This window comes from Callospermophilus lateralis, chromosome 1, assembly GCF_048772815.1.
Source record: "Callospermophilus lateralis isolate mCalLat2 chromosome 1, mCalLat2.hap1, whole genome shotgun sequence".
Taxonomy (NCBI): domain Eukaryota; kingdom Metazoa; phylum Chordata; class Mammalia; order Rodentia; family Sciuridae; genus Callospermophilus; species Callospermophilus lateralis.
The window spans coordinates 178,998,972-179,013,495 of record NC_135305.1 but is presented as its reverse complement, the minus strand read 5'-3'; the positions used below and the strand labels follow the sequence as shown (position 1 = coordinate 179,013,495).

Sequence of the window (14,524 nt, the reverse complement as noted above, 5' to 3'; positions counted from 1 at the left end):
CTTCGGCTACTGGAGTGTTACGTCTGGTTGGCCAGCCACATTTGCTCTGGGCCTTCTATCCATTTTTAAGGAGGAAATGGATTACTGAAGGGTAATTCGGTGACCAGAGCATCTTCTGGAGCCTGTTTTCTTTGAAACCATAGACATTTGAAACTTTCAAGATCTTGCTCCTGGATTGCTTGGAGAAACCTTCTTAGGTCAGGGTTTTTACAAGTTATAAGAATATTCAGGGCCTTGTTTCCCCCACTCTGGTTTCTTTTATTCATACCTGTAGTCTCAAGATAGTTATCAAGTGCCTATTATGTGCTAGGCAGTGTACTAAGTGCTAGAGATACTGCGGGAGACAAAGCCTCGTGGGACTTTCAGTCAATTGGCAAAGACAGATGAGAATCAAGGTTCACATGAAGGCATTAAGTTGCAACTGTAAAGAGGCAGATGAGATGGGTTGCTCTGAAGTCGAATGGTGATGGCGTCTGTTCACTTAGTGTTTGTTATATGCCAACACTATTGTCACTGTCGAGTCTTTCCATTGTGTCAACATTACACATGAGAAAACAGGCACAGGAAGGTAAGCTCTGGAGCCAAAATTCAAACCTAGCCATTCTGTCCCTGGAACCCTTAGCCTTCACCTCTACACAAAGAGGAGCTGAGCCCTAGAGACCCCAGAGGGCTCTCTTTATGAAGCGTCCCTTCAGTCATGATCTTAAGGACAAATTGAAGTCAATTAGGTAAAGAGATAACATTACTGACAGAGGAAACAGCATGGGCAAAGGCCCAGTGGCTGGAGGACATAGGGAGTGCAAAAGCCAAGGGACAAGAAATAGAGGTCGATGCCAACTGAGCTGTTGAGCTTTTAGTGATGGCAGAGCTTATGAGGCAGCTGCATCTCCCATAAAGGATTCCCCCAAGGGTAATGAGGAGAAGCGCATCCTTTGCAGACAGATCTACTATATAGACCTTTGCCCTCAGCAGCCAGACACGGCAGAATTTCAGGCAGAATGGCTGCAGGGTAGAGATGAAGACATTCAAGGTGCTCTGAGGGGCGAAAGGGTGGGCCCTTCTCACTGTCTGCCCTTGCTTCCCTGGTGCATATGTCAACGCCATGTCTGGTGTTTCAGAGCACGTCCCCTGCACCTTTGCTCATGCTGCCTCTCCACCAGCATCCCATCTGCCACTTGCCGCCCCAAATTCTGCTGGTCAAATTCCAACTCTCTTCCAAGGGGTGCTTCTCTGCCATCTCTATGAACCTGGCTCCTGGTCTCTAGCCAGAAGCAGGCTGTTCATCTTCACGTGATGAGATATTGGTATCTCCCTCTCAGCACTTACCAGGATGCACATCTCATCTCTAGGTCTATGTGTGTACGCATGAAAGTCCTGGTACCTCACAGTGTAACTATCACAGTGCCTGACACAGAGCAGTTTGGGGTAGATATGTGTTGGATGTTGCTGATATATTTTGCAATCCTTTGGTTACAAGTGAAAGAAAAATATCGAAATCATTTCAACAAATGAGAGGATTTTTTTTTTTCATGTAGAATTAGAAGATTGAGTTCCACCTTCAGGTCTGGTGGAGTCCAGGTGTTCAGATGATGCAGTCAGGACCAGATTTCCCTTCCCCCTGCACCTGTACCTTCAACTGTGTGTTGATTGCCTCCTTGAACTTTACCTGGTAGCAAGATGGCTGCAGCCATCTTTCTTCCAGGTTCAGGTTTATTTTCAAAGACAAGACACCTTTCTTCCAATTGTGTAGCCAAATTCAACTCAGATCAGTGGATCTGACTAGTTCACCGTGGACCAAGGATTATGCTCCTGTGACTGGACAAGCTAACTCACGTGCTCTGTGTCTGGAGCTGGGGATGGAACTTGTGGACAGAAAGTGGAGGAGTTTGGCCCTCCTTCCCAGAGGACAAATGGATGATATGTAATAAACCCCCCTGTGCCCCTTTAGCAGGAAGCAGTGTGGCTCCATTTTGGGCACTGGGAGGCTGGACCTCCCTGTTTTTGAAAAAAAGGGCACTGATGACACTGTTAGTGGGAATGTCCAGGAAATGGGAGAAAGAATCATCCAGGGCCAGATTTTAGGTGCTAACCATCCTCCCCAAAGACCTGCAAAGTAAATCCTCACATGTTTAAGGCTGGGTGAAGAGTGAGGCAAGGCAATCAAACAAACCCTTGGGGCTTCCTTCCTGTTCTCTTTCTCACCCAAAATGAAATGTCTCTAGTCAGGCAGCTGCCATCCTCTGATAGGTAGGAAACATTGATAAAAACTAACCAAGCAACAAATACACCACTTAGTGTAACTGGAAATAATAATTGAATATTTATTATGTTTTGTAGAGTTGAAAACTTGGGACTTAATGAAAAGGTAGAGCGGCCTCCTTCTCTGGGCATTTCCACAGCCGCTCGTGGTTTTCAGTGTGACGGGCTCTGGGTGCTACAGACTGGAGGCTGGGATTTGAAGGACAGGCATTCCAGGTGCCTCTGTCCTTGGGTACAGTCACATTGGAATTATTGAAGGGACTGTTCTCTTCTGCGAAAGCTTCTGAGAGAGCTTTCTGACAAGGGTACAGAAGGGCTCCCAGAAGACCCCCCAGAGCTGGGTCTGAGGGTCTGATTAATCTACTTCTCGTGAGAACGGGGACACTGCCAGACTCACTCACCACCCTGCTAAGGGTTCATTTCACTTAATTGTCACCATGACCCCGGAAGAACCCCAAACTAGGAAAGTGCAACGATTTTACAAAGAAAGACATTGACCCTGTTGTCTGATTCTAGAACTTTCCCCTCTGACCCATTTTTGCTGGGCAGCCTCGTCCATTTCTAAGATGTCTGCGACCCTCTCTCTAAAACATGAACGCCCTGCTGATCTTTCTCTTTCTGGAAGCTGCCTGGAGCTTGCTCTGTCCCCTTTGAGATCCGCTGAGGTGAGGAGACCTGGTCTCACCAGGTCTCTTCCCGGAAGGCCTGGCTCCAGGCCTGTGGCCTTTCCCAGTTTAAAGCTCGGATGTGCGCAAGCGGGGCTCCCCGGGCTGCGCCTTGGGTTGAGACAACGAAAACGCATTTTTGGCATGGTTTGAATTAAACGAGAATTTCCCGTTTTTCATAAACATTTACAGTAGTTGTGGATGCAGAGTTGAAAGGTTTAGGGTTTTGGTGTTTAATTAGAAACAAATGCCCTTTATGGTCCTGTTAGCAAGGGCGGCGGGTCTAAGATTATTAGGATTATTCCTGTTATTTGTGCAAGCATTTTGATTTTTTTGTCTGCGGCGCCTGGTGCTGACTTCCCCGAGGTGGCCTGGCGTGGTGGTGGGAAGTGGGATCCACGGGCTCGCTGGCAGAGTGTCTGTATAGGAGCCAGAGCTTTGGGCTGTAGCCCAAGACCCCTTTCCTTCCTTTGCAGAGCTGAAGGCTGAGGAGGCCCAGCAGCTGTACCCTCTCTTGGGGCCTCGCAGAGGGATGCTTGCCAGCCCTGTAAACCCAGGCTCTCCAAGCTGAGGCCAGCCGTGCCCCCAGCCCAGCCCTAACTCTCAGTTTAAAACAAGGACAGCCTATAGCAGGGAGCATGCTCATGGAGTCCCAGTCCCGGGGAAGCAGCAGGGAAGAGTCACAGCCATGGTGTTTGCAAATGGCTTTGTTTTGCCAAGCAGGACATTTCTTAGACTGTGCCTTCACAGCAGGAGAGGACCTCTCCAGTCTCAGCAGCCTGAGACCCACCAGACCCCAGGAAAGGGTGTCATCCATTTGGTGTCTCCTGAACATAGGCCCATGTCTCTCCCCAGGATTCCAAAGAGGCCAGCCTCTGCCTGGCTGCTGGCTCTTCCCGTCCTCCCCCACCTGTCTTGAAGGCAGGAGATATCATAAAAGTCCAGGAGATGGCTAGGAGTCCTTCCTACCTTTAAGGACATCTTGAGTCCCCATAACAGAGCAGAATCTTTGAGTATTTGGTGATGAATAGGCCATCTTTGACTTCAAAAAAGTTTTTTCATAAACAATTCTAGGGGTCATAAAAGTTTACAGCCAGAAGGGCTCTTGGAAGCTGCTTCAGTCTGTCAGTCTTGTTCTACAGAGAGGTCAGATGAGGTCCAGGGAGGGCTCCTCATCTTCATGGGTGATAAGGAGACTGTCCCAGTCCCCCGCACCCTGGAACACTGCATTTTACCTCGGTGTATGCAGGGAACCATGCAAAGATCTATGTGAGGCCTCTCACTACACAACCCTTGGTCTTCCTTAGATGAGCCCAGGCGGGATTACATGATTTCCCCACAAAACAGTTTTAAAAGCAAAGTTCCATAATGCACTGTAGAAGATTTGTACATTTTAATAAAGGTTAAAGAAAACCTCCAAGGCTCTCATATTCCTACCTCCTAAAGACAAGATTATTATTATGATCATGGTCTCCAATCCTCTTTTTTTTTTTTTTTTTAAATGAAAAATATTAGGCTTCGGCGCAGAGCTTTGACTGTGAGGTCAGAGTCTCATTGCTGCCATTTCCTAGCTGTGACCTGGGGGCCAGAGATTTAACCCTGCAAAGCCTCTGTGTCCTCTGGGGCTTTTGTGAGGATCAAACATAATTACCATTGTAATTAATAATTATGAGGGCTTTCAGGACAGTGCTGGTGCATTCAGAGTGATTTGTCATTGTTATCAAGAAGATAGAAAAGGTGGGGGAAACCCGCCATAATAACAACACAAAATCAGGAAGTTACAAAAGCCAGACAAAATTATGCCCAGCTAGAAGAATGATTACCAATTATTCAACCCCTTAAGAGAAGAATCCATTTGTTCCATTTTTTAACCTCAGTTTCTAAATGCATTTGCACAATATTTTTTAAATGTAGGCTTTTTTTAAAGAAGGAGAATATTATAAAAAAACATGAAATAACTCCTGCATCTCTTTCCTAAAGGAAAACTCCATTGTAGTGAATTTAAACCACAAGAAACAATAGGAATACTGTGGGGTTATGGGATATATATGCCAAGAGGGGCATGCTGCTCAGGAGTCCCTTTCTTCTCTCTCTCTTTCTCTCTTTCTCTTTCTTAATTTGCTGGGTCGCTTAGTTACACCAGGCATTTTAATAGAACAAAGTCCTCTAATGAACTTTTTCACATAAAGTGGATTTTTTCCATGATTCACTCACTGTAGCTTGTTTATGAAGCTTGTAAATACAGTAGATTAAATAGGTCCCTTTTTCTGGTGTGCAAAAGTCCAGACCCCTCAAAGACAGAAAAGAATGAGGGGGAGGGAGAAGGGAAGAAAGAGGGAGGAGAAAGCAATAAACGGATGGAAAACAGGCAGGCGCAACATGAAAATGAAAACAACACGTGGCCTCGGACAAATGGAGACCGATTTGCTACCTGCCCCGCCCCCACCCAGGCCAAGGTCAAGTTAATGTACAGTCTTGCCTGAGCAGAGAGGGAGGTTCTCACTGAGATCATGGAGACTGTCCTGCAAATCAGAGCTCCCTTGTAGGTGGTGCAGATGGGGCGTGAGTGCCAAGAAGCCTCCTCTTTGCACGGAGAAGTGGGGTTTGGAGGAACAGGGTTTTGGGAAGCAGAGCTCTGGCAGGTGCAGGACTCTTGTATGCATTGAAGTCAACAGCTTGATTTAAAAGGTAGATTGGGGCTTGAAGATAGGGGGCCTGGTTTATGTTTCAAAACATTTTACCAACATGAAAGAAAAGGAGAAAAGAAAAAACAGGAGCAGGCTAGTAGATAGAGCATTTTGATAGTGGTTGAATCTGAGAGAGGGGTAGATAGAGGTCGTGGTGGTTCATTTTATGTGTCAACTTTGCTGGGCCACGGTGCTCAGATATTTGGTTAAACATTATTCTGGGTGTTTCTGTGAAGGTGTGTTTTGAATGAGATTGACATTATAATCAGTGAACTTTAAATAAAGCAAATTTGTCCTCTGAAATATCTGTGGGCCTCCAAATGGAGGCCTTCACAGAACCAAGACGGACTTCTCTGAGCAAGAAATGAATTCTGCCTGCCGATCACTTTGGCATCAAATGCTTTCCTGGGTCTCCATCCCTGTGGCTTACCCCCATCAGATATGGGACTTGCCTCCAAGTCTCCTGAGAGGTTTACAATAAACCTCTCTCTTTGTAAATATGTCCCTTTAATTCTGTTTCCCTGAAGAATGCAGACTAATGCAGTGACCCATTCTGTCATTTTGTAAATTGTACCTTTGAAAATTTGGAAATCAGGCAGACCTTGGAGGAATCTGTCTCCATATCCCATGAGCTATGTGACCTTGGGCAAGTCAACTGACCCTCTCAGATTCAGTGTCTGCACCAGGAGCAAGGGACAATTTGTAATGTCTACCTCATCAGATTTGGAGAAATCACATGAGTGGGTGTAACCTAGTTAGCCTATTTATTTATGCATTGGCTCAATAAATATTTACCATACATCATCTCTGGTGCTGGAGTTGTGACCTGGAGTCCAGAGAGATGACGCTTCTGACCTAGATCAACTTAGATTTCAGTGGAAGAGATGGAGCTAAATGAGATCATCACAAATCTACCCGTGGAGATAAGGGCTTCAGAGGAAAGCAAGTCCTATGCCACATGAATCAGACCAAGAACGGGGCTCTGTGTACCTACGTGTCTGAGTGTGTGTGTATGTGTATATGTTTGTGTATATGTTAGAGAGCTCACAATGCCTAGAAACGGATGCTGCTTTTGCCATTATCATTACTGCTACCAAAAATAACATTTACTAAAGATGCTGCAGTGGTCTCAAAGCGTGCTGAGAAAGGTCCCCATGCATTAAACCTGTGCTTCTGCAAGCAGCCAGCTACCCAGAAAGGATTGTCAGAGGGCAGCCGTGGAGGCTCTGGCTGTCCTTCTCACGCCACTCACTGTCTCTGCCACCTTGGCCTCATCATTCTTATCTCTGAGCCTCAGTTTCGCTCTCTGGAACTTAATAATACTTGATCTGACAGTCCGTCTTTCAGGGCAGCTGTGAGTTTAGTGATATCAGAGCTCACGAATGTGGAAAGACTTTGAAATGTTACAAAAGCACAGGGGAGGGGGAGAAAAAAAAAAAGGTACGGCGGTGTGTGCTCCGCATCTGGTTTCCATATTGTCTCCGGCATTTTGCCTTGGGAGGGCTGTCTCCGAGATGGCTGCTTAGCTCCAGGTTTAGGCTTCAAGGTCCCTGGTGGTGAAGACAAGAATTTTTAGATAATGAGAATAAGCAGGGTATGGATACTCTGCCTTTATGGAGTCCTATTGCAAAGGGATCCTCATTTTAACCCCCTACGCACATTGGTAGACCCTTAGGGCAGGCACAGAGTCCCCATCCCATAATGAGGACATTGAACACTGGAGGTGACAGGTTCTTTGAGTGAGTGGTCCATCAGAACTCAAGATCTTCCCTTCACTGTCAAATTCAGTTCTCTGCTTAATAATGCTCTGTCTTTAAAATTAAGGAAGGATCATGAAGTTTTAAAACTGATATGACCAGAGATCCACAAATCATCTTGGTCAAGCTGCATGCACAGTATCCCATACATCTGATTTTGTGGCCAAGATTGAAGAGTTTGGTAGTTCACATAAAAATCCAGTCTTTCCATTTCTCTTGGGAAGTGGGGGACTCTTACTACTGAAGAGCTCCATTTCTTAAGAACAACATTGACTAGAAAGAGAGATGACTGTTCCTTTAGTTAGTGCAAGAATTCTCCCAATTTGCCTCTCCTATGACGATACTGTTGCCCACCTGGTGCCCAAGTAAACAGAGCACCTTGCTTGGAAGGGAAAATGGAGATTCAGAGAAGTCAAGTGACCTATCAAAGGACACTCATCTTTTAAATGTCAGAACTGGAGTGGGAAGAGACTTTGCATGCCCTCACGCCCCGCTCAGCCCTTGCCCCTCCCCAGCAGGGCCCTCATCTCTTCCTTGCTGATGCACAAATGTCAGGCTCACAATGAAGGAAATCTGCACAGCCATTTCTCCTCTGCTCTCGTTTTCTAGCCCCAAAGAGAAGGGCTTTAGTGAGAGCAAATATGGTGCCTGGAGCGACAGATGAATTGAGGTAAAGGTGTAGGTGCATTTAGAAAAATCCATGTCTAACTGCAAAGAACCCAGATTGATCCATTGCATTTAACCCTTTTAATCTTCTGCAGGAAGTGGCAATCAATTAGTAGAGTAATGCTGAAAGGATTTATTATCACAAATAGAATCTGAAAGGAGAAAATCACGATGTCCCCTCCAGACAGCTACACTGTGTGGATGGTTTCCATGTGGCCTGTTTGGGGAGGACCTCTCTCTTTCTCAGTGCAAGTGCAGGGCCCCTGTCCTGGCTGTCCTGGCTTGGTCGCAGGGTGTGCTGGCATTCAGGCACATACTGCAAAGGTGTTTTGTATTTAAAGGAGGCCTCTTGCTCTCTGTGGAAGTGACCACCAGCTGCCTCCCCAGTGCCCACTGCAGACCAGTCAGATGCTTATCAGGCATCTCCCTCCCAGGCCTGGCAGTCGGAAGAAGGTCTCTGACCCTGTCTCTTGGAGTTCTCCAGAGCAGAGAGAGCTCTGGATGGGAACCCAAGTGAACTGCTCCTCTTCCTAGTTTGTCCCATCAAATCCAAGCTCTGCTGTGTGATTTTAGGTCTGGTGCTTCACTTCCCTGGACTTCAAATGTTTGTTAAGGGACTCAGAAGGACCTCCTTCAACAGGTTTTTTTGTTTGTTTCCTCCCTTCTTGAGAGGGCTTGAGGGACTCCGGCTCCATTCCCCAGAGGAGAGCATTCAGGACCTGGAGCCTCCACTCCCCCTCCTTCCTGGTAGAGGCTGCGCTTGCTGTTTTCCTCTCTCCTGCTTCCCAGGGACTGAGGGGAGCTCTCCTGTGGCTGGGGTTTCGTGTGCTACCCCACAGAGGGAGCGTTCATCTTCATTACTCCCATAGAGGAGCAGCCGGAGCAACAGTGAGACATTTTATGAGAAAGAAGACCTTAAACTGGTTTTCATTAAACGTGGCTTGATGGAGGCGAACCGGAAACATCCACTGGAGCAATGGCAGCCTTTCAAAGCCCCCCTGCAGGAACGATAAGCTATAAAAACAAATGGCCCAGCAACAGAACAAAAAACAAGGCTCCGGGAACATTTGCCGGGCTGCAAACATGGGCCGCTGCGCCCTACCCCGCCTCTTGGAGGCTGAACCATCAGACCTGGCTGATGTTGAGGATGAAGGAGACAGGGCGGTCCCCGCCCGGGAGCCCACATCCTCATGTGCCAGGCACGGAAGGAGCCCTTTACAGGCAGCCCCCGAGGCCTCGCTGACACCCCGTAGAGACGCATCGTGACCATTCTTAGTTTGCAGCCAACAAGGAAATGGAGGCTCAGAGACGTTGAGAAGTATCCCAAGGTCCCAGAGCTGAGTGGGAAAACCAGGACTCAAACTCTGTTCCAGAGAAAGTATCCCAAACCACCTGCGACTCCCCTCCTGTGGGGAAAGGGTTATGGACTTGAGCTGAGTTCCAGATCTCAGGAGAGAGCGCCTTGGAAATAAATCAAGTAAACCATTGAGCCGAAACTCCCCCGTTTTCGCAGAAGTTGGAAATGACCGAGTGGGAAGCAGGGAGAGTGTGCATGTCCTCCTCTCTCTCTCCTTACCGGCTGTTTGTACTCAGGCCATTTCCAGCCCTCACGGAGCCTCAGCTTCCTCATCTGTGGAATGGAAAGAACCGCAACACACAGTTTCAATGAGTGTCTTTGTGATGGATAAGAAAGAGTCATGGAACAAGTGTTTATTGAACAGCTTCTATGTGCCGGGTTCTGTGCTCGGCCTTGGATTCATAGCAGTCAACAAAACAGACCCACATCTCTGCCCTCACAGGACGTGGATCCCAGTGGAGGAGACAGATAATCAACATGATAAACGAGGAAATGGTGTCGAGCGTCAGAAAATGATCTGTGTGCCTTGGAGAAACATGAAACTGAGAAGGGGTGGGGTGGGGTGGGGTGGGGCGAGGGACAGGGTTGTAGGGTGATCACGGAGGGTTTTCTTGGGAAATAGTGTAGAGCAAAGAGTGGACAGGGGCCAGGGAAGATCACACCTGGAGGAGGGCACAGGGGAAGCAAAGGCCCTGAGGTGGGAGCAGGCCTGGCTGGAAAAGAACAGCAGAGAGGCCAGGATGCCTGGAGGAGCCCGTAAAGGGCATGGCAGTAGCTGGCTCCTGGGTAGCTACTGAGGCTCCGATTCTTCTTTCCATTATATTTACAGTGGAGCAGGCACCCAGAAATCCCTCTCCAAACCGAAGCTCTCCCCAACCAATCCTTGCCTGCCTAGGGGCTCTCTGGCTCCTAGCCCATGGCTCCTCACTTCCTGCTCTACTTCCCATCCGTCTGAGTACCACTGCATACACTCTAGACCCCAAGGTAGGTTCCTAAGGCAGATCCCTAACAGATTGATATAAATCGTAGACTCTAAGTGGGACTCTGTCACTTCCCTGTCCCTGGGGTTCCTGTAACAGCAACGGGGCTCCCAGTTGTCCACCCAGCCATACTCTGAACCAGAGTGGAACTCTGGGCTCCTTTGACAACCCTACCCAGCCCAGTGGGTCTCACCTGGTGCGGCAGATGTGAGCACAATTTGCCGTCCTTCTCTGGACTCCCTCACCCCATCCTGTACTTGGCAGTGTTTGTGTCTTGCTTCTGCTCCATGGGACACATACAGAGACTCTTTCCCAGAAGGCAGAGATGACCTTCTTGGAGTGGTTCAGTGGAAACAGTTACCTTGAAATCCCAACCAGAGGATGACTGCTTCTCACAAGCTCCGATGATCCGTCCTTCCCACGTAGGAGGCCCGACACTTAGTTCCCGTGATCTTGGCATGAGATCCCACACAAATCCCACCTGATCCCACCCGTGGCAGCCCACGCCCTCTGCAGTTCTCCAGAAACACAGCAGGACATCAGCTTTGCTCCTGCTTCTCACCACTCTTCCCTCATCCCTCCCTAGAGGAGTCACTTAGTCAGACCTGCCTGTTAGAAGGAGCCCGCTGGCTGCCCTTGGGAACATGGAGTGTGGCCGGAGTGAGCGGCCAGGCAGGGAATCCAGTTGGGAAACCAGGGCAGGAGTCCAGGACAGAGATGTAGCCATTATGGAGGTGAGGATGGAGAGCAGGTGCCAGTTTGCAGAGTTGTTCTAAAGGTGAAATCAGTAGACCTGGTCACTGAGTCCGTGGAGAGGACTTGAGGTCCCCTGGAGAAGCATTCACAGAACCAGAAAATTGGTAACGGCCATCACAGGTGAAGGTGCTGTTCAGTAGATGAGAAAAGCAGGAGCTGTGACAGATTATGTGACAGTAAGAGGATGGTATAGAGTCTTGGACTCTGTACCTTTAATAAAGATTCAAAGGGATGTCCAATCTCATGTCTGACACTAGTCGCGAGTCCATGGGCAGAGAATTTCAACTTTCGAGAAATATGTCTTCATCTGTTTAATGAGGTTCAGCCCGTGGGATTGCTTGAGGAGGTGATGAGCCTTAGACCCGAGTCTAACCCTCCAGAGGCAGCGTGATGATTTGTATATAGTTGTGTTGAGTGATGGTGACTGCAGCATCGTCCCTTTCCTTGGTGAATCTCTCAGAAGTGGTTCCTTGCCTTGAGCTGTCCCATATCAAGCTGAACTCTTTAAGAAATCTAAGGAGAACCAAGTATAGAGCCAGGATTTGGCAAACAACTCAGATATTTTTAAAAAATTATTTCAGCCAGGTGCAATGGCACACACCTGTAATCCCAGAGGTTTGGGAGGCTGAGGCAGGAGGATTGCAAGTTCAAAGCCAGCCTTAGGAACTCAGCAAGGCCCTAAGCAACTCAGTGAGACCCTATCTCTAAATAAAATATAAAAAGGGGCTAGGGATGTGGCTCAGTGGTTAAGCACCCTTGGGTTCAATCCCTGTTACCAAATAAATAAATAAATAAATAAAACATTTTAAATGACTCTGGTAAGTGAGTGAAAAACAATAATGAACCAGGGGATAGTTTGTAGAAGGACTGTCCCTTCCCCACCCCCCACCATGGATGGGAAGGTACATGATAAGTTGGGAAGGATTCTCCTCTTCACAGCCAGAAGCAAAGAGTGGAATGATAGAATTGGGGATGGAGTTGGGACGTGGGGGACAAATGGCACATCAGTCACTAATACAAGGCTGTTGTTAAGAGCTAATAAACACAGTAGCCGGTCACCGGGCCACATGCTCGAGTGAGAAGGTGGCCTTATTTCTGTCTGCTGAGCACTCACCCAACCCAAACAGGAAGGCCTGGGAGCTCAGGAGGGAGTCCAGCTGTAATGGGGAGGCTATGACCTAGAGCTTGGAGGACTGAGATTTATGTGCATCAGAGAGGGAAGAGGGAGAGCCCAGAGAGTCCTGGTGATAGTTGAGGGTTCGTGTCACTTTCTAAAGAAATGCCTCCCATCCATAACTGCTGCCACCTAGGGAGCCATGCTCGTCCCAGGCCACCCTGCCCCAGCCATCACTACTGGGTAGAGGCTGAGCACCTGGACCAATGGCAGGCAACCTCGTCGCCGGCATCACGGCCTGTGGGAAGGGATGGAATGGGCCAGTCAGGTTCTTGTTCTTGGGAACCTGAACTGAGGAGCACAGAGAGGTAGAATTGCTGAGCTGTGAGAGACAGGACTGCAGAGAAAAGGAGACATTGGCCAGGGAGCCAGGACATGCCAGCAGAGGGCAGGACCAAGCAGAGTGTGTGACGAAGAGAAGGCGGGGGCTCACAGAGCCTGCAGAAGCAGGGGTGAGGAGGTTTGTGCTGTTCCAGTTCCTGACACTTCTCCAGTTCCTGTAGACTGGCTAAATCTGGCCCCCAATTTTTTCTTTGTGTTCTTAATGTGGTTCCCAACCTAAGGAAGACTCACGGGTAACATCAACTGTTCTCTGTGTCATCTACGTGAGCCACCTCCGAGGTCTTCTCCACGGGAAGGGGACCTGGAGGGAGGCCAGCTCCAGCCCATCCGCCCAAGGCAGCCAGGTTTTGTTTGTGACTGCGCTGGAGCCGAGCTGGGGAGCCTGCAGCAGTGACCTGGCCACTCGCTCATCTTGATGAGAACATCCCCCACGTGGGAGCCTTTTCTTTTCATCAGGATGTTTTTCTTGATGTCCGGCCGAAACATTCCCATTTTTTATTTCTTCCTATTAGTCTAAGCTCTGGCCCTCGATATCACTGGCTGATATAAACCCTGTCTCCCTCCAGCTCTCCCTCCAAGTTCAGATACTTGACTGCTTACGCGTGGACAGCCTTTCGCCGCCGCTCCCCTCCCGAAAGACTCCTCCACAGCCCCTGTTGTTGTCTCAGCCTTGCGCCTCCACTCCCCGCCAGAGACAAAGTCTGGTGGAGTTCAGGGACAGATAGAAGGGTAGATTAAACCCAGCGGGTGCAGGAGGGCAAGAGAGCAGGCCAGGGGAAGGGGACTCCCTGATTTTAAGAGGAACGAGAAGTCTAGATGCTTTGAGCAGACATGGAGCCTAGAGATCCACCCAACTGTGCAAAAAGTTGGAGAACTCCCCGTTGAGGATTCCCTTCCCAGAAGGGGGGACCTTGGAGCATGAGCATACAACTACGGGGAGCTAGAAGCCATTCTGGTTGAAAGTAAGAAGCACAGGGGAGGTGACAGTTGGCTAAGTGGAATTTATTAGGAGGCTTAGAGGAGGAGGCCTTGGGCATCTCTTTCAGTGTCATGCAGAGACATCTGGTCAACCCTTGGGCTGCTTTGTGCATCACTTTGAAGTGGAGAAGAATTTGGGTGAAAAGGGGGACTTAGAGCAGCTGTGAATGAGAAGGAGCAGGGGGAAAATTAAATTTGGAGGTATTGGGGTCTCTTCCATTTTCTGCCAAAGGAGATCTTGTACCATGTTCTATTTTCTGTTCTCAGATATTTCACCCCTAGAGAAAGTCCTTGGGGAAGTTCAGTGCCATGTGTTATGGAATCACAGTGTTGTGTTTTCTTTCTTTTGTTCTTTTTTTTTTTTTTTTTTTGTAGTAGCAGGGATTGAATCCAGGGGCGCTTAACCACTGAACCACATCCCCAGTCCTTTTGTTTATTTTATTTAGAGACAGAGACTTAGTGAGTTGCTAAGGCTGGCTTTGAACTGGCGATCCTCCTGTCTCAGCCTCCAGATGGGATTACAGGCGGGCACCACCACACCTGGCTCAGTGTTATGTTTTCAAGATGTGAAATGAAGGGAGTTTGGGTCTTGGTAGTATTCAGATGCTATAGTTAGAGATAAGAACTATATGATCCAGATGCTACCACTCTCCAGCCCTGGAGCTGGCCTCACAGTGCTTTCCAGATCTCTGCAGGGATCCTTGGGAAGCGCTGCTTTCCAGATAGCCAGGGCTCAATTAGCCCTCTCTATAGGATGCACATGTCACCTGGGACCATGTTCTTTTTTTGATACAATCTTCTATAGTCTCATAATTTGGGGATCAAGTGGCACAAGGAGTGGTGGCTTCTGCTATAGCTATATTAAAAACAGTGAGAACTGACATCTTCTGCAGGATACAGGGG

The 14,524-nt window shown here is 48.3% G+C and overlaps 1 protein-coding gene across 1 annotated transcript in view; it reads left to right on the top strand.

The window, feature by feature from the left end:
- The window catches only part of Erc2 (ELKS/RAB6-interacting/CAST family member 2), an 813,481-nt gene extending 804,434 nt beyond the window's left edge, over positions 1–9,047 (top strand). The window contains exon 18 of the mRNA XM_076856276.1: positions 8,904–9,047. Coding sequence (XP_076712391.1) covers positions 8,904–9,047 — 144 coding nt within the window. The remainder of the gene's footprint in view (positions 1–8,903) is intronic.
- The last annotated feature ends 5,477 nt before the right edge of the window (positions 9,048–14,524 follow it).